The following is a 20,544-nucleotide window of genomic DNA, read 5'->3' as shown; positions in this document are numbered from 1 at the left end:
TTTCTAACAAAATTCTGATACTTTTTGTAATAAAACTATAATTTATCACCCATTTTCCAAACTAATGAGTCACAGCCTTGTCAAAAATGCAAACTTGTTAGCGTACACGAGCTCGTGCGACGTTAGAGATGATATAACCCGTCGTGTCCTTTAGCTGTTGTGCGCTGTTTGGTCTAAGATGCCGCGAGGAAGCTGATATGTGGCAGTTAGCTCGTGCTAGCGTTTAGCTCTAGTAATTTCTCGGGCTGCTTGGCGATTCAGTCAGGTAATGACAGTGGTGAGTGTCGTCTTGTTTCGTGTACCTGTATATCAAAATGATGTCAAATTACCTTTTAATTTTTCATAGGTAGTTAATAGACCTACTGTTTTATGAATCGACGCGTTCAGGCGTGTTTACCGTTTCCAGTCTCAGTTTCACGCTCATATATATAACAAGCGAGCTAATATTTATTACACATCATTGCATGCCCTATAACATTTCTGTTGGCTTATATTTATTGCCCGTTGTCCTCTGGCTTACTATCATACTGCGCTATAATAACGGAAGCAGCGGACATACAGCGCTGCAGAACTTCAATAACATCCTGTAATTATTGTGGTAATGTCTGCTGGCAAAGAAATGTACGATTTAGAAGATGATCGGGTCTTTCAGGCTTTACTGGCTGTCTATTGTAAATTCAGGCGACACCATTTACCTCGGGACTCTTTATTAATTGGACAAATGCACTTTCTATATCTATTACTTCCCTGTGTAAAAGAATAACGTGAACACATAGTTAAATTGTTGTGATTTTTGAATGGATTTAGAATTTAGGTTGTTTTACCTTAAAGAATTCCTGTAATGGGGCTAAACCTGCATTTTCCTTTCTTTTCACTGACAGACAGGTGGCGATTACTGAAAGCCTGAACCAGCCAACCAGAAAGTCCAGCCAGTGTTTACCTGTTTCTCAGGTAGGGTGTGAACAGGGGGCAGGGCCACCCACGAGGTAGGAGGGATGCCTGTGGAGGGCGGAAGCAGCAGCGGCTCTGCTTCAGCTGCCCGTCACCCCAAGCAGAAGCGCAAGGCTCACAGTTTGTCTATCAGGCGCACCAACAGCACAGAGGAGAGGCCGGGAGGCATCCAAAGAGGAGACATGCTGGATGGACAGGTGAGGGGGAAATACACAAAGACATGGATCCATGGGTTTTCTCATTTACACACAAGCAAATCGACAACAGCAGACAAGCAATCTATGTTAACTTGCAGTTTTGAAGACAGCGTAATAACATATGTTATAGTTTCACTTTCAAACACAGAGCAGGCTGTTCTCGCATAATTAGCATTTTTATTGTTAGGCTGTTTTGGTGCGAGGCTGGTTCTTTCATTCGCAAGAGTACAGTATGAGCCGGTTAAGCAGCATTTCTTTTATTTTGTACTTGCAACATCAACAACGCCACGCTTTCACGTGTTTATGAGTTTCTTCCTCTTTGTGAAACAGTAGCTGCAGTTTCTTAGTTTTGGGCAGATATTTCTTAGTCAATAAGTTAATGCTGTTAATGGGTTTAGACTTTGGTTACTCATTTCTTTGTTTTAAAACAAAGTACTCGCCTGTGTTTCTGGTATCAAGTTGGTTATTAACGTTCTCCAAACACGGTTCTCTAAATTAGTTCTACAATTGATTTATTTCTTCCAGAAAAGGGAAGACTGAGAACCTGTTCACGAGCAGCCATTTCCTGGTGCAGACCAGTTGCTTGTTCCCTTCTGAGATAATAAAAACTGTTTCTGTTTGATCAAGAATATCCTGGTTGTTAACTTTTGGGAGTTGGCTTTACAGCGACCTTATTGAAAGTCATCTCCCAGATAAGACCAACAGATGGTTTGTGAGTGTTTCACATTGTACTGACAGGTTTCTCCTATCGGGTGAGATGATAGACAACGTGTAGGGTTAAAATGGGAAAACACGTTGGATGACCTACTTATCAGTCGCTCTCAAAAATGGGATGGTTGAATTTGTCAGTGTGCGAGACCATGGAAATCCTTTGCCTTTTACTTTCTGGGCTTTGTCAGCCACTAAAACTAGAGCTCAGCTTGCACTCGCCTGTTGTCTCATCAAGTTTTAATATGGGTCGCTTGTTCAGGTCTGATTAGTCTTTTCAACAGTCCTTTTTTGTTTATTGACAAGACTGGCTGGCGCTGTGTATGCACCTCCTCTATTCCCCGCAGCACTAGCTACACATACAGACAGTTTTATGACCCATATTTTACACAGAACAGATATTCTTCCTCACTTTTAACGCTGCCGGCTTTGGCCTGAGTAAGCTGCAGGTTTAAGTGCCACTACTAAAGCAGCTTTAAATTCATAAGGCCTGCCTGTTACTTCTTAAATGACCTTTATTTATTTGTTTGGGCTTCTTTTGATAAAGTGTGTGAACGTGGTGATGACAGAATGGTCATGCGGCTAACGTCATTGTGCCAACCGGTTGGTTTTTTTTAACACGTGCCTCAGCTGAAGGGTGACAAGTGAAGTGTTTGGTATCGTTGTCTTTTGGACGGCTGAAGGACTGAGCAGCAGCGCTCGGGGAGCTGTGAGACGCAGCCTTCTGAATCTAGTGTTTTCATGGCAGCTTTTATGTGTCTTCACATGCTAGTCTGGTGGAGATTGGTGGTCAGCTGGTAACTGGGTACATCTAGGGACTGCACCATGGAGGTAAGTTAGTAGAGGCTGGTTGGACACTCCTGTTGTGTAGTTATTTGTTTTTAGCTTGTAGCTCAAACTGTGGCCAAGAGTTCGCACAAGTTCATCTGCTGCCCGATTAAATCGCGTAAACACGTGTGTTCAGTTAAATGTTTTACCTTTAAGAGTCACAAACTTCACTTCCGACTGTAATAGCAGAACATTGTTGTTTTACAGTTCTGCATTTTTGGCATAGCATTATGCTACATTATGTTACGCCACACTAGAGTAGGATGTGGAGCCAATTCCTGCTCTACATTCCTGACCTTGTATGACCTTACTGTGTGTTTGGTTCTGTTTTCTGTCTGTCCAGGACTCCAAGCTGCCTCTCGCTTTGCGGAGCAATCTTCTTGACCTGTTTGGTCAGATTGAACGGGAGTTTGAGAATCTCTACATAGAAAACCTTGAATGTGAGTAACTGACAGTGTACGCATCAGTGCTCATTTACTGAGTGGACGTTTTCAGTGTTTAAATACTGACACGTCATCGCTGTCTTACGTTGCAGTACGTCGGGAAATTGAATCACTGAATGAGCGGCTGACTGGAGATGGACAGGCTGTTGAGGGAGGAGACCCCACCAAGGGAGCCTTGAAAACAAAAGGTCCGTAATTTCCAACACAAATCTATTTAAGTCTGTAATTTACACTGAGTACAGTTAATAGAAGTCTTTGGAAATTGAAATGGAAAATACTGATTGTGTTTAAAGTGGATATCTCATCCCATGGTGGCTGAAGTAATCTCCCTGGGAGCTGATAAACATAAAGATTTAAATTGCCATGTTACTTATGTGTCATCTTTGTGACAGACTGTCGTAAAACAGCTGTACACATATGAGCAGTTGTTTTTATTTTTACCTTTAGGAAGCCAAACTGTGTTTGTTCTTTGAGTTACTGTGGTTTAGTCGCGATGCTATAGATAGATGGTGACTTGTAGGGCGTTTGTAAATTATTAAACTGCTGATTAAAACTCCAAGAAGTTGTTGATCACAGTCCACACAGTGTTGTCGCCACAGGCTAAAGACAGAGGAGTCGCCAGCATCACAAAGGCGGTGAATTTCGCTGGCTGAGTGGCACCGTAACACCCACAAAGGCGTGTGGGACTTTTCAGTAAACTGATTTCTCCTGCATTGACCTGAAAGATATTACAAACAGTGGTATTCCCACTCTGTCTCTAGCCAGCCTTTCGTGTTCTGCATCACATCCATGTCATTAAATTTCTCTAAAAGTATCACAAAAAACATTTTGGACCCAAACTACCAGGAGTCCAGGAACATAAATTGAAGGGAAATGTGCCTCCAAATCAATCAAACATACGATAGCATTCAAAAAGAAGAGAAGTACAAAGATACAAGCAACTAAATGTTTACAAAATTATAGATAATACCAAAATAACTGTAAAATATTCAAGATAAAATAGCAAAGGACTCAAAGTCATGGATATTTTCTACCTTTAAAAAATGCTGTAACGAATAAGAATTAAAGTGAAGGTTAATGAAAGCATATTAGTACAACAAGTTTAATTTGAGAGGTTTTATCGGCTCTCTCAGACAGGCAGACTCTACCTGCACAGCCTAAAAAGACAATTTACCATTTTATTTTTTTAAACTTCTTTTTATGGCAGACGTTTGTACCAGCTGTGTTTGTTTATGTTGTGTCTATATGCAGACCAGGCTGCTATATGACATGGCTACACATTTGCATGAGCCACCTGTTTTTTCTTTGTATGATGGTACACGGTGAGTGAACATTTTCTAGGAGCTAATGTTTACTTGGATTTTACTATTTGGGCATCCAGCAGCCTCCATAAGGTGAAAATACTCTCCAGTAACCCTCCGCCTGGCTGTGTATCCCTGTTTTTAGTAAATGTGTTTTCGATGCCAACAGTCACCTCGATTTTCACTGCAGCATCCATAGTTTTCATTTGACTTCAGAGCTCGAGGCACATGCCCACCTGGAGGGCAAAAACAGTATGGCGGCCCTTTGAAAGTCTATAAGTTTAACTAATGCCGGGCTCACACTGTGCGATTTTGTCAGTCGCGCGATTCAGCTCCTGCTCAAACTGTACGATTGACTCGCAGGGGTTAGAAATTCGTAGGTCACGATGCAGGGTCTCACACTATACGGCCCGATGCTCTGATGCGACCCGGAGTGCTCACACTGTGCGTCCATAAAATGAAGGTTATAACAGAAATTCTGTCGCTCGCTCTCCCTCTCTGTCTTTCACTCACAGAGACACGCACCACCACCATCAACTTTGCTAAATTACTAATGAAAAACATTGATCAGGCAGCTGTGATTGAGCAGCAATGTCCATCCAACTATTTTCACGGTTGTTGTGGTCGTGATAATTTTGTGAGGCCACATCGAAAAGGCTCTGATGAGCTTTCCAAAGTTCTACAAGTGCCTCCATCGCTTGTGTCCAGATCACACGCTGCACCGCCGTGCTGCGCCGTCTTTTTCGCTGACATTTGTGTTTGCGCGTGCGCAGTGTGAGAAACTGCGGTGACACCCTCACGACGGTCGCGAGGATTTCAAACAGGTTCGAAATCCTCGCAACCAAGCGATAGATGATCGGGAGCTGGTCGTGAGGTGTTAATCACTTCTCGTTACCCCACATATACTACACGATGCACGACACACGATGAAGGCCAAAACTGGGCCGATTGCCAAAACGGTCGCACGACTCAAAAATCGTCTCAAAATGGCCCAAAAATCGCACAGTGTGAGCCCGGCATTATCGAAAATACCAGAAGGTAAGCATTAATTTAAAGCTTCACCTTGTAAATTCACCTCTCCTAACCCTGCCTTACAGGCCAAACGTACCAGTCCATGTTTCTCCTCAGCAGCTCCGGCTGTCAGTGTCTCAGTTAAACTGTTGGAACAATTTACCTGACATTAGATGTATGACAAATGTGACAAATTCATGTTATTGGAAGTTTTCTGACCCTACACTGTAGACATGACATGAGATTGGAATACATATGAAAATACATGTAGCTGTAAGCTTCCAACCTGGCAGCAGTGCAAGGTGAAAAAAACCCCAAACACTTTAGTCCTGCAGTACTACTGAGTGTCCACTATCGGCTGTCATGATGGAGTAATGTTTTGCCCACCAGGTTAGCAAGTTGGTCACATGACTGAAATCTGTGAATCACTACAAGATGCCATATAAAAATTGTACAAACAATGATGACACGTTCTGTAAACTGGTCGATGTTCATCACTGCTTGGGGTGAGACACTCACATAGGTCAGACTTATGTAAACCCTCTGTTATGACACCTAATATCCTTAAAGCCAGCCTGGATTTGTAAAATAAGCTCAGTTTAACTGGTGATCACACTTTGTGAAGCTGAGCTCTCGACAGTATTTTCACAGCTCCGTCCTCGCTGGACACGGGGACATTTACACTGCATAAATGTTCAGTGCAGATAGTATTAACAACTCATAACTAGAAACGCTCAACAAGGCTTTGTATTGTCGAGGTGTGTGCTGTTTTAAAATCTTGACACTTTACGAGGCCGTTACTGCAGCAGTGAATAAAAGCAAGCAAGAGTTCTGTCACTGGGTAATGAATTTCATTCATTGTTCTTTGTGTCTCTGTCACACAGCCAGCCACAGCACCAGTCAACTGTCACAGAAGCTGAAGACGACCTACAAAGCCTCTACCAGCAAGGTACCTGGCACAAGCCACGTTAGCCCGTTCAATAGAGCTCGTAAGACGTGTCATGTGTGTAAATATTTGAGCTTTTGGGATTCAGGCCTGTGTGAAGTAACTGACTGTGGAAAGCCCCTGTAATGCTGAGTGAGAGGAAGGAAGAATCTTCCACTGAGGAGATCATAATCTGTTTAAAAAAAAAGTGGGTAAACAAATAATTCACTGATATGATTGAAGATTTTAATCACAGGGGTAAAAGAAATCGTGTGTTTACTACAGCATTTACCACAAAATGTCATCTCCCATGACTTTGTCCTTTGTTATCTCTTGACTCTCTGACACAGTGCTTGTACACTTTCCAGGGCAAATTAGGTGGACCTCGCAACTTCAGTGTGGCAACATGGGAGTTGTGGGGCGGAGATTCATGGGTAACTTCCTGAATGCTCTGTTTGCCACTAAGCATCATGGGGGAGGCGGTGGTGGCTTGAATGTCTCTTTAACTGCAGTCTGAACTTGACTCCTTCTCTGCTCTGCACTCATACTCAAGTCATTTGGGCAAAGCTGCATTTGTTAGATGTACAAAGTGTTACTTTTTATTTTATTTGTTTATCCTTTTTTGTATCGCCTTTCATTACTTTGGCGATTCTTTGAGTCACTTTTCATCAGCTATTTCAAACACCGTGTCAGTTGGCTACATTTACCTTCTTGCTAGATGAGAAGATCAAAATCAGTCCCAATTTTGGGGGGAGCTGACGTTAGTAGCTGGATAGCTTAGCTAAGCACAAAGACTAGGCCTAAAGACTTGTAATGAGGAAGCAACATTGTATTGCCCGAAAGGTAACATAATACATCTATCAACAATGATTTCTGTGGAACTTTTGTGCTAGTAATTTCAAGTTTTTGCTGGTTGTTTAAAAAAAATTAGTCCGGCACACGATCCCTGCCTTCATAAAGTTTTGTTGTTTTTACTGTTAAGTTCTTGCACAGTTCAAACAATTGATATAAAAGATTTTGTGTGCCAGGAAGCAGATTATGCCTTGTTTTGACTGAGCCAGCTAGCTGTTTTTCCTGTTTTCAGATTTTATGTTATCCACAGTTAACTGGCAACTTGACCAGTGATTAGTGTTTTGTGTTTGTTTGTTTTTTTTGTGTTTTGTTTTTTGTTGTTTGGGGGGGGGGGGTGTTGTTTATTTGTTTTTTTGTTTTGATCAGTGTTCCCCTGAATTGACTTATCTTGGACAGGTCTGCTCTCAGCTTCTTTTTGTTGTCTTTCCCACACAGATGTTGTTAGTAATAATTACTATTATCCTGCCTTTGAAGTTAACTGATAGTTTTACAAAAATTATTTCAGAAAATTTGGATTTTGAAAAAAAAAAACATCAGATTTTTTCATTAATCTGACAAATTGCTGCTTTTTGTCTTATAAAGTTAGATGAAGTGTTTCCTCTCTAATTGATAAAAACCTGTATCTGTACTTGCCATCAGGTTACAGATGAAACATCAGCAGGACAGCTGATGCCCTCAAGCTAGCATCCCTGCCACTAGCAGTATAGCTTCTAGCATCTTTACATCTGGTTAAAACGTTGAGGGCTGATCTCTGTCTGATCGAAATCTGTTGTAATGAAAAAGCTACCATATTCTATCTTCACTTTACCTACTTCGCTCTGCTCCTCTCCACATTCATGCACACACAGTGAGAGCAGAGGAGAGGAAACCGGTGTGAGCTAAAAATTACACAAGTGCAGATAAAATTAGTAAAATAGAAAAATACCTAAAATAAATATTTATCTTTTTTTTCATTGCTATATTTACAGTAATAGGAGAATCATTTTACTCTTCTTTTGTGTTCGATGTAAAATGCTGTTCTGCTTTTTTAATGCAGAGAAACACGTTGAATACAGCCACAGTGAAAAGAGCATTGAGGGAATCAAGAAAAGGCTTCTTTAATTAACCCCATGACAGAAGTAGCAGCTATGTACAATACCACTAACCTCTCAGCTGGCTAAGAACATGACCAAAAACTAATTTTGGAAAGATGGAGGGGACTTGAAACTAATGATCCTCACTAACTATAGCTTCAGTGTTGTACGGGGTTGACACTGACTGGGCTATTCACTCATCTTGTTTGCTATTTTGCTCTAACAACAGGAGGTGTATAGTAAGGTTGCATCAGAGTGCGAGGTGAATATAAACACTCTGGACAGGATAAGAGTTTATATTAACACAGTCTGGCACTCGTGAACCAAATACTTTGCTGCTGCTGCATCTAATGTCTAGCAATGTTGTTAGCTTGTTGCTGTGGTCAGCTGTCTGCAGCAGCATGTAAAGTACTGGCTGTGACAGCTCTGTGACAAGTGAAACTGCACTTTAGTTTGTTTATCTGGTAGCCTGCAGTGACGGGTCCATGTGCAATCAGACTGCTAGTTATTTTTAGAGGTTGCACCGGTCGTTTACAAGGACAATCACAATCTGTCCTCTCGATAAATTGATACTCTAGTGACATGCAGTGTGGCGCAATCTGAAATCACAAATATGGCAAACATGGTGTTGCAGTGTGCAAACACACTTGGGGTCTGTATCACAAAGCCAGTTTAAATTATTCTGATAAGCTGACATTTAACTATGAAAACTTGTAACTTTAAATAGACGAACACAGTATAGAGATATTCAAATAACTTCCCGATAATATAACTAATGTGTTTAAACAAACAGAATTACCACAAAGTGAAGTCTTTTTAATGTGTTTGGCATTTTCAACATGAGCGGTTATAAACTGATAAACATTAAAAACAGTTAAAAGTTAAGGAAGGCTCGACCTGCCAATGCAGAGGGTGACCAGCACAGATAGTCTGTGCTGGAAAAATAAAGCAGGTACACGATAATGCTGTAATGTTGCTTTTGTAATTAACTGAATTCATAAACAGCATGCACAATTAATATTCCATTGTAATTGGTTATTGAACTTCAGTTTGTAGTAAAACCTTTTTATCTCTGACATAATTATCACCAAAAGTAAAAACGACTTATTATTCTTATTGCTCATCTGTTTAATGAAAACCTTTGTCGTCATTATGATCATGTGGGAGAAATGTCAGGCTGGCTTTGTTCCCATGTCCTTAAGTTAAATTGCTTTGGAGCCATTTAGCTGTACAGTTAGGATTAATGACACCTCAAAGAGACTTAACCTATTTCCTAAGAAGACGCCTTTCCAGGTGACCTTGTTTTGTGATACACACCCTTGATCTAATCTGGCAAGCAATACATTAGCTTTTACTGTGTTTGACAACGAGTAACAGTTAACTGGCAATACCTGTATGTAGCCAGGTGTTGGTTAGGAGTTATATCAGTATTTATGGAGCCTAAATGGAGCTGTGCAGTAAGACAGGAGAACTACAAGTTAAACTCTACATATTCTTGTATTTTGTAATCAGTGTAATACTTGTGTCTGCGAGCCTACTGTTACTTATTTTTTAGTAATTTAACTGAGTGCTCTTAAACCGTTTTACTTTTCTCTCCCTCGCACTCGCTTCAGATCGTGTCCAGTTTCAAAGCCACCACCGGCTCCCGGGCTTTGTGCCAGCTGCTCAAGGAGTATGTGGGCCATCGCGATGGGATCTGGGACCTCAGTGTCACCCGAACTCAGCCAGTGGTGCTGGGCACTGCCTCTGCAGGTAGAAAAAAAAAGTCCCTTCACAGACTATATAAATCAATCATGATAGCTTTGTTGTACACACAGGCAGCATGTGGCACCCTAGTTTTAAATAAGAATAAATAGCAAAGACTAAAGGTGCTGCAAGCAATATTTGCATCATTATATCTTTGTCAAATTAATTGTGATGCCTCGGTGCAATTAGCAGAAAATGAGAACATACTTAAGATGATTGATTACGTCTGTTGATGCAGCGCAAGTAGTGTTTTAGTATCAATATTTATCCAAACCAGTCCTTCGGAAACAACATGTTGGCCTCGTTTTATCTTTAAGGAAGCTCGTTAAACAATCCAGAAATTTCTTACCACATCCACTCAGACTACACAGCCCATTACATAAATGCAGGATCATACAGCGTGAAACCATTAGCTGGTTACTGTAAAAATGGAAATGGCTGCATGTTGTTTATACCTGCTCTCCCTTAACAGACCACTCAGCGCTGCTGTGGAGTATTGAGACGGGCAAATGTCTGCTGAGGTATGCTGGCCATGCAGGATCAGGTAATCACAGCCAAAAGCTTTATTTGTCTACAGACATTCACAAAGTCCATACAAAAAAATTATTCTAAATTGTTTATATTTTTTCTAATGGAATGTTTTAATAGCCTGTCTGAGTGCTTATAATAACAATATTGAGTGTGACGTACAGCCTGTCGTGCGACATCTCTTGTTAATAAACACTGGCTCATGGCAGAAGCATTTTGAAGCTCATTCTTAGATGTAACACTGTCTGTCAACATTTGCTTACACGGCTTGTTAGATGACGTCTCTTCATTGTTCCCTTTGCACAGTCAACTCCATCAAATTCCACCCCACAGAGCAGATGGCACTTACAGGTAAGCATTTGAATGCATGTTTGACTTGTCAAATCGACTACGTTAAATATAGCATCTGTTTCAACAGGTTTGTTCTCCTTGTCGTCGTTTCAACCGTTTTCTGCTGCATCTGTTGCCTCCAGCAGTCACTCGTGTGTAGATGTGAGCTGTGCTCTTTGTTGATTTGTACTTTCCACAGCCTCTGGGGACCAGACGGCTCACATCTGGCGGTACATGGTGCAGCTTCCAGCCCCACAGCCACCACCAGATGTCAGTGTGAGTAGCTTTGAACTTGTTCTCTTCCCAGTGTTTCTACAATAGGTCACTTTACTCTCAAATGAATCAAACCAAAACGAGACAGGAGCTCGACTGAGCTTTTGTTTTGCGTCGTTCACAGGCTCCGTGCGATGAAGACCAGGATTCTTCGGACAGAGAGGAAGGCGAGGTGGATGGCGAGGGCCCTTGTGAAGTGCCCACGGTCCGGGTTGCTACTGCAACACTCAAGAGCCACCAGGGCGTCGTAATAGCAGCTGATTGGTTAGTGGGAGGCCGACAAGTGGTGACAGCTTCCTGGGATCGTGCTGCCAACCTGTACGAGGTTGAGACTTCTGAACTGGTTCACACGCTCACTGGTATGTAATGGCAGAGGAGTCGTAAACAGAAGTCAGGGTTTTTGTTATTTTTCGCCCTCATTAATGTACTTTGTATGACACTCTAAAGAGGAATTAATACAGTTTAACCAGACTGTTATTAAAGGTCAAATATGAAACTACAGACATTTTATCTTGATGCATGCTCACTCATCCAGATAGGGAAATCCTAAAAAGTTGATTCTGTTCATCTGGACGTAGCGTTTTCAGTGGGAAAACCACTCATCCAAGTGACTTCTTCTGTCTCAGCTGACTGCAGGTTTTCCCAACCTTATAAACAGCACATTTGCACAATGACTGAAACTAGCACCACTGATGAACTATGGGCTGTGAGGTCAGTCATTAATGTGCAAAATCTCATAACGACTGATCAACAAGCACTGATCAATGACCATTCGCAGAGTTGGGGAGTGGCTGCAATCACAGCGTTGTAGGATGGTAAAAGATGTACCCTTAGGCCCCCTCCTCGATTCAGAGATGGTCTTTCCCTTTTCCTTGACTCCTCGCTCGAACCAGCGTTCCTCCCTGTCCAGGATGTGTACATCCTCATCACTGAACGAGTGTCCACTCACCTGTAGGTGTGAATAGACTGCAGAGTCCTGGACTGACGAGGTAGCTCTTCTGTGTTGTTCCATCTGCTTCGCCAGAGGTTGTTTGGTTTCCCTGATGTATAAATTATGGCAATCCTCCTGGCACTTAACAGCGTACACTATGTTACTCTGTTCCGATCCTTGGGGTTGACCTGTTTTTGGTGCAGCGTGTTTTGGGGTTTGAAAGCCACAGAGACACAGTGTTTAGAGAAAATGTGTTCCCTTTCAGTCGATTCACTTGGTACAACACATAAGTATGGGATATCACGCCCTCGTGTATGTGTTGTTAACAGAAGTTATGGTAAATGGCCTGTATTTGTATAGCGCTTTACTCAGTCCCTAAGGACCCCAAAGCGCTTTACACTACATTCAGTCATTCACACACTGGCAATGGCAAGCTACATTGTAGCCACAGCTGCCCTGGGGCGCACTGACAGAGGCGAGGCTGCCGGACACTGGCGCCACCAGTAGGCAAACATGGGGTTAGTATCTTGCCCAAGGTTATTTGGCATGCAGCCAGGAGGCAGCCTGGGATCGAACCACCGACCTTCTGGTTAGTGGCTGACCTGCTCTGCCACCTGAGCTACAGCCACCTACAGTTATAGACATAACTATTCGTTTCAGCTCTTCCAATACTGCTGACACATACGGGCTCACTACAGGTTTTTGCTCAGGCAGCAGTCGTCCTTTTCTCCTGGATCAGCTGGAGTGATTGAGCAGTGACAAAATGTTCTCATGATAGTCTTTCTGGTTTAGCAAAACCGTGCACCTAGCCTTGTCTGCTGGACAGGTGATAATGTTGTCATCACTAAGCGATGTGAGTGCCTTCCTCTCCTCCATGCTGATGTTTGATGTTGGGTACAGACATTATAAAATCCATGTCGTTTGTGGAGCCAGCTTGCTTCTTTCAGTGTTTCTCAAACTCTTTTTTTTAAAAGCTGCCAACTTACAACTTTTAAAAAGTCATTATTAATACTAAACGATCCAGGTTGAATTTGACTAAAAAGGCCAGAGCAATAGCACCAACAAGCTTTCTTCTTTTCCATGAAATCACATTCAGCCTCATATTTTTCACCTTCTTGTCCACGCTCCACCTGCACTGGTTTAATCCAAAGAAAATCTGACGTGTAAAAATCACACGCTGTTGTTTTTTTATGTTGAGATTACTTAAAAAGGTGTGATTTTATGCAACACAATGGGCTGTGTGTGTGTGTGTGTGTGTTCAGGCCATGACCAGGAGCTGACTCACTGCTGTACCCACCCAACCCAGCGACTGGTGGTCACTTCATCCAGAGACACCACCTTCAGACTGTGGGACTTCAGAGACCCATCCATCCACTCTGTCAACGTCTTCCAGGGACACACTGAGTGAGTCTTTCTCTCTCACCCGCGCTCCTCCTTCCTGGTTCCCTGACAGATACTTAAATGTGGGTGCAGTCGTTAATTTGCCCACAGGGTGGTGCTGTAGCATCTCACCTCTCCATAAATCCCTCCAACATTTTCTTTTTCCTTTTACATTAATTTACAGACCCTGTTGCTCTAAGCCAAATCCTCCACTTGCCTCTCATTCATTACAGAGCACTTCTCCTCACTTCAACAGTTTGCTTCTCTTTCTCCTCTCCGCTCTCCGTACCTCTCGTTCTCCCTCTCTCTCCCGTTCATTTATCTGTCCGTTTCTGCGTTAATCCCCCCACTCTGTGTAATTTGGCACTTCGCTCGCTGTTAACACTCAATTGCAGCCGCTCATTTCAAAACGATGACTGTCAGGCTTGTCTGTGGCTTTCAATGGCAGTGCTCTTTAAAAGGCACAAGAAGTGCAAGAGTGTGTGTGTGTGCCTACATGCGTGTGCCGGCTGGCTGGCAGCCTTTGATTGCAAGTGGGGGGATTATGGCAGAGCTCATTATGTACGACCCCAACATGTATAATTCCCGCAGATCCCACTCTAATTCTCTCCCATAGACAATTGCTGTAATGAGATTAAGCACCAGTGTTTCACAGTTAACAACAGCCCTCCTCCCCTCCTTTCCTTCCCTCCATCCTTATTTCCTTCACAAATGGCCACTTTCTTTGTGGCGCTGCATTTAAAGCAACAAGTAGACCTTCAGGAAGACGTAATGATTCCCCAAACCTTCTGCAGGCTCATTACAGGACTGCAAAAAGCCTAGTCTGTAATAGTATTTCTGCCACTTGACACACTCAGTGTAAATAAGAATGCAGCTGAGCTGTTTTTCAAGTTGCTGATTAATAGTTTAGTATTGTAAATATTAGGGGTGCAATGATACTTGTATCGATATTGAACCGTTCGATACAGTGCTTTCGGTTCGGTACGCATATGTATCGAACAATACAAAATTTTTAATTTATTTTATCAACTTTTCTGCTGACCATGCTGTCTGTGTTGAGAGCTCAGTGGATCTGCGTTCGACTACTCCGCCTAGACTGCACTGTCGAGCGCAGATCCACTGAGCGCAGCGCAAGCTAGCAAGACAGAAGCTAAGCTCGTTGCAACATGGCAAATTGAACCTCCCCCACCCTCATTCAGATCTGGCGTTTAGAACTATTTTGGTTTTCATGTGAAGTATGACCCTGAAGGTAAGCGCGTCATGGACAAAAGTAAAACAGTATGTCGGATGTGCCACGCAATGCTCAATGACATTGGTGGGAACTAGTGCATTAGCGCAGTTAGCTCGTTAACGTGTTGGCCGTCCAACCCCAGGCACGGGGCGATCCGCGGCAGCTCGTTAACGGAGATTTGCCGTGTTGTGGCGTTAACGTCATTTCAGATTAACGCTGACAGCACTAGTGGAAACAAAATTAATATGACTGCACATTTACGCTGACATCATCCTAGTGCAAAGACAAGTGGAAGCAGACAAAAACAACAAGCACACATGCTACAAACTTTACCCGAGTCATTTAGACAGCCGTTAGATTCTCCTTATGGGGACCTGATATGTTTAATATGCTGCTGAGAATATAGCCCAGAAGAAGCGTATAGTATAGCTTTTATTTTGGAAAGAGCCATTTCTCTGTAATAAACTCTCTTTTCCAAAGATGAGTGATTTCTCGATCAGATTTATTATTTTATCCCTTTGTTGTTTCAGCAACATTAAATTTAAAAACTGTACGTTTGAGTTAAAATATATATTTATAATTTTAATAAATGACAAATTAAAAAAGCATGAACATTATTTTGTATCGAAAAAATATCAAACCGTGACACCAAAGTATCAAACCAAACCGTGAATTTTGTGTATGTTGCACCCCTAGTAAATATGTATAAATGGAGGACGATGCCCATCTTAGAAGAACACAACTTTAAAGTCTTCAGATGTCATGTTTTCATTCATGTGGTGTGCATCAGTGAGTGGAAAACCCAACAATACTAATTTAGCTGAGATGTAGACTTTGCTAAAAATGACTTCAAAGATGAATTAATTGGTTTAGTTTGTTAATTGCTTGCAAATCCATTCTCGGCCTTTTGCTCAGTAATTATTAATATATTTAGTCCTGTTATTTACTTTATAAAGAACATGGTGACACTGCTGCCAAGTGCCTGTAAACATAATAAGACAGAATATGATTAGATCTCAGTGTTGATATCTTGGTGATTTTGGTCCAACAAATATGCTAAAAACTCCTAAATACTCGCTTTAAGGGTTTGGAGGAGTAGTAAGCAGAAGAGGAGTTGAGACAGGCGTACTCTGTTTATCAACTCATGGCTTTTGCTGTATGTTTGGGCGAGTAGGAGAGCATAATGGACAGGACGCTGGAAAGAAGCTCATTGACTCTGTGTGTGTTTTTACAGTTTCCCCACTTTACTACTTGTGAGGTATCCTTGTTTTAACAGTGCCTTAGAGCACTAACAGGTTGCCATTCCTCCTACTAATTTCCCAGGATCTCCAACATGACATAATGGTGTGGCATAAATGGCATAATCTCCCCGTCCCTCCTGTGGAAACATCAGAGAGAGTAGAGTGTGAATAGTTTAATAGGCAGACGAGGTTGAGAGCTAGAGGGGAGACAGCCTCTCGTTTTCACCGTCTTCACTGGCAATTACAGCTAACGCTCCCTGACAGCGAGCCTTGGCAGCTAAAAGTGCCGCGCGCCCCCTCTGTCCCGCCACCCCCGCCGTAATTGCAGTGTAATGACAACTGCGCGTGAGCTAACAAAACGACCGAGAGCAAACGAGAAATGACAGCGGACTTGCTCTACAGACGGACTGCCATGTCACGTTTGTCTCTGCTGCCGTCGACAGCTTTCGGTGACATCTGATTGCAGTTTTGGAGAAATGCAACTCTGTGTGCTTGTGTGTGTCTGCGTGCAGATGTGACATCCTGTCTCTGGAGGAATACAACAGCACTTACCTGGTTCTCAGCGACTGTCAGATCTGCAGCACGGCAAAATAACAGAGTGCTCTTAAACCTCTTAGTCGTCGCTACCTGAATATTTTCATTAACATTTTAGGCTTATGCTCTCACCCACTCAACAGTGAGCACATGTTAAGGTTCTTTGAGATTTCCATACATTTAAATGCAGTCATTTAGACCAAAGCCTCAGTGCCAGAACAGAAAGCTCCAGTCCACTTAACATGCAGTTTGGTGTCAATGTCAACAATACAAAGGAGTCTTACAAACTGTTATAATAAGTCTAAGCAGATCATTTTACACACTGCTTTCATGTGATATTTGCATTTATAATGCAGAAAAATTTTACGCAGCAACACAAAGGCATTCAGAGTGCTGTTAAAAATGTCTCAACATATTTCGGGGAAGTATTTTCATTTGAAAATTGAGCCGAAGCTTCACGTGAAGACTAGCTGTAACTGTCCAAATGGCTTTCTTTGTAGATGTTGAAGCTACAGGTGTGTCCTGGGCTGTGATGTCCCTTAAACGTATCACATGAGGCTGTCATAAAGTTTCTGTTTTGAAAAAGCACAGCCCCAAGAAAACACTCACCGAGTGGCTGTGCACCAGCAGATTGTAGCTTTCTGCCTTCTCGAGATTCACTCTTTCACACACGAGTGAGTGACAGCGAGATAAAACGATGTATTGTAGGGTCTTTACCTTATAATGTAACACACCGTGAAGTGACTGTTGTTGTGATTTGTTGCTGTAGAAATAAAATTGAACTGAATTGAAATGATCTGTTTTCTTTGTGAGAACAAGTTTGAGTTTCAGATCATCACAGTCGGTCAAAAGTTGGAAGTTTTGCATTGTTCTCATTTTCTTCACATCTTACCTGAGTCATGACACCTATTGTTCAGGAGAATGCTGCAGCCTGTACTCGTACGCTCAGTGCTGGTGTAAATCCTACCGAACCGTGGCAACGTCAGTATTTGTGTGCATGAACGGCCATCTCTCGCTTCTTCTCCAGCACCCAAAGTCTCACAAAGAATCTCGACCTTGGCTGTCAGAGACACTGCAAAGCATTAAGTACTACTGAACACTCCCCTCCTTCCTCACACCCATTCTAAAAACCCTTTAACCTTAATCAACCTTTTAATCAATTATCTCGTCTGATTACACTCCCCTCACACCTCCCACCTAACACACCTCCTATCTTTCCTCTTTGCTATCTCTCCCTGCTCTCCGTTTATTCCCAGGTGGGCTGTACCCTGCAATGTCAGAAGGTGCCTGTAACGATAGAGCAGTTTCTTTGAGCCGCAGCCTCCCTAATAGCACAAAGTTTAGTCCGCTAATTAGCCCTTAATGCCATGTCGATTTAAATTAAGCAGGAAGCCAGTTTTACCTAAAAAGATGGGATGTAGAACCCAAGATAGTGGTGTGTGTGTGTGTGTGTGTTAGAGCTGGGCGATATATCGAGTTTTTAAAAAATATCGATATATTTTTTATACGAGATATAAGATGTGGCAATATCCTTTATATCGATATAGTCTATGTTACTTGTGGAGCCGCAAGTTTGCCTCTCTTTCGTCCACTTTTGTCTTTACGCAACGTTACTCGGCCTCGCCTCTCCTTCACTGAACTAGTGATGGGTCGTTCGCAAACGAAATGGCTCTTAGAGCCGGCTCTTTGAAGTGAACGACGCGAGCCGGCTCCTTATTGGGAGCCGTGAGGTTGTTTTTTTTTCTTTCTCTCACCCTCTCTCTCGCCCTTTTTTCCGCTAAACTCCGCATGCGCGGCCTGTACTTTGCGCTGGGCAGAGGGGGGAGGGGCGTTAGTTACACTCGCAGCAGCACAGGAACAGAGCCAGAGATAAAGAGAGCGAGGGACAACAAAGTCACATTAGAAAGGGATAGTAATCATCCACTATTTTCAGTTGCAGATGATAAAGGATTCAGAAATCATGCAGGCCCATATGACAGAGAATGTGCATCTTCTTTTTGTTTTAACCCTTTAAGACCTACCATAGAACCAAGTCCGCCAGAGCTTATATTATATTTTTACATGCTGTAGTGCCATTTTTGGGAGCATTTCAAGTTGCTATACATCAATACAACCATTACAGCCTAGATTTTAATAATATGTAGGAATTAAGTGCATAGTGATTACATAAATTGCAAAAAAGTGCAATAAACTACAAAAAAATTGAAAATCGTTTTTGTTTTTTTAACATATATTTCTAGTTAGAGAAATTTAAGAGGCTTATCCCTCAAAACTGTAAATACAAAAAAGTTGCACAAAATAGTTTCCCACCACAGGAAATTTATTTTGAGTGCCTTCATAGTTTTATTTTTGAAATACACCAATTTTTATATACTGCAGGAAAAACGAAAATAAATATTATAGTGCAAATTTGCAAAAAAGCAGCATATGCATCAAAATAAACTATTTCCAGCAGTGCAATATGAGTCCTAAGCATCCCAGAAACAACACAGAAAGTCATAAAGTCAAACATAACTTTTAAAAACACCAGTATAGGCTCATTGAGGCCCGGACCTTAAAAAACTACATTTCCGCGAAAATGACGTCACTTCCGGTTTCGGGCAGGTCATGCCGGACATGCGATAGTTCGCGCTGCCGTCTAATCCAATGTAGGAAGTGTTACAAACAGCTGATCGGATCGGCAAAGCTTGTTTCTGGAATATTATGTTTTTGTTGCTGCAAGCACTTTTTATGCAGTTTTTGCAAAGCTATATGTGGAAGGAAACTGTGACTTAGGACAAGCTGATGGCATAAGATGTAAGTACAACTCCTCAGGTTTCATATGCAAAAAAAAATATTGTGCTAGCTCACGTGGTTGCAGAGCTACCGGGATTTAAAAATAGTTACGCAAAACAGAGCGTGCCCGCTCCTACCGGTTTTAAAGGGTTAATATTTTAATTTATATTTAATTGTGTTGTGGTTTGCAGTGTTTTGTGTTGTTTCACGTTAAATTTGGTTAAAAGGTAAAAGCTGAAAATTTAAATAGTTAAAAGTTTAAAATGTAAATAGTTGTTCTTTGTATTATATGATTTATTTATTACATTTTATGTGGAGTGAATAAATAAAGTATATTTATGGTGGCCCTTAGAGACAAAGCATGTACAAACTCCAAAACATGTAAAAACTCCAAAACACGTAAAAACTCAGACGCACTTACAAGCTCCAAAACACGTAAAAACTAAGAAGCACGTACAAACTCCAAAACACGTAAAAACTCAGAATCACGTACAAAAAAGACAACAGAAGTACTCCAGGATGCTAGGGTGCAGTGTTGAGCTTTTGTTACCTAGTGGCTACACAAGCCAGCAAGTATCAACAACCGGATTTGGTGTGTGGTAGTAACAGGTAAATGAATTTTTTTTTTTAAAATTATTTGAATAAATATGAGTGCTTGTCTATAAATACACAAACAATACGCACATGCTTTCAATTGTGTAATTTGTGATCTGGGTAGCTCTGTTTTGGAAGTTCAGTTAACGCTAGAAATGTGTTTTGGAGTTTGTACGTGCTTTTTGGAGTTTGTATATGCTTTAGAGTTTGTACGTGCTTTGTCTCTAGGGGCCATATATAAACATATATAAATATAACCACTTTTTTTACATTAATAATTCCTTTTCTGCATAATTTTATATTTTTGTTAATGATTAAATAATTAAAGCAACAAAACAACCTGAAGAGCCGATTCGGAGCCGAAAGAGCCGGCTCTTTTTAGTGAGCCGAGCCGAAAGAGCCAGATCTCTAAAAAGAGCCGGAAATCCCATCACTACACTGAACACAACTCCCCCTCCTCCCCCATCGCTTCACCTGCAGGAAGCGACAAGATGGACACGGCAAATCTCCGTTAACGAGTTACTGCGCATCGCCCCGTGCGTGGGGCTGGACGCCGTCAACGTGTTAGCTAGCTAACCACGCTAACGAGCTAACCACGCTAACGCCATGCAGCCCAGAGGCGCTGCACAGCCTAAAATCCTTTCATTTTCTCAAAAGTTGACAGCGCGCCTTGTGTATGAATTCTGGTTGTG

General features: G+C 41.9%; 1 protein-coding gene across 8 annotated transcripts in view; it reads left to right on the top strand.

The window, feature by feature from the left end:
* Window positions 1-20,544, top strand: part of LOC146510992 (WD repeat-containing protein 37-like) — a 31,189-nt gene that overhangs the window by 402 nt on the left and 10,243 nt on the right. For 2 of the 8 annotated variants that reach the window (XM_085172483.1, XM_085172485.1), the window contains exons 2-12: window positions 882-1,148; window positions 3,028-3,124; window positions 3,220-3,315; window positions 6,324-6,388; window positions 6,733-6,798; window positions 9,903-10,041; window positions 10,508-10,579; window positions 10,870-10,914; window positions 11,093-11,169; window positions 11,291-11,525; window positions 13,360-13,501. In XM_085172483.1, coding sequence (XP_085028609.1) covers window positions 996-1,148; window positions 3,028-3,124; window positions 3,220-3,315; window positions 6,324-6,388; window positions 6,733-6,798; window positions 9,903-10,041; window positions 10,508-10,579; window positions 10,870-10,914; window positions 11,093-11,169; window positions 11,291-11,525; window positions 13,360-13,501 — 1,187 coding nt within the window. In that variant the 5' untranslated portion in view covers window positions 882-995. Of the gene's footprint in view, window positions 1-7; window positions 278-881; window positions 1,149-2,622; window positions 2,688-3,027; window positions 3,125-3,219; window positions 3,316-6,323; window positions 6,389-6,732; window positions 6,799-9,902; window positions 10,042-10,507; window positions 10,580-10,869; window positions 10,915-11,092; window positions 11,170-11,290; window positions 11,526-13,359; window positions 13,502-20,544 lie in introns of those variants that run through there. The other 6 variants (XM_085172488.1, XM_085172484.1, XM_085172487.1 and 3 more) reach the window with 6 other exon arrangements.

Source organism: Neolamprologus multifasciatus, chromosome 9 (assembly GCF_963576455.1).
Source record: "Neolamprologus multifasciatus chromosome 9, fNeoMul1.2, whole genome shotgun sequence".
In the NCBI taxonomy this organism is placed as follows: domain Eukaryota; kingdom Metazoa; phylum Chordata; class Actinopteri; order Cichliformes; family Cichlidae; genus Neolamprologus; species Neolamprologus multifasciatus.
This window is presented reverse-complemented; position numbering and strand designations above follow the sequence as displayed.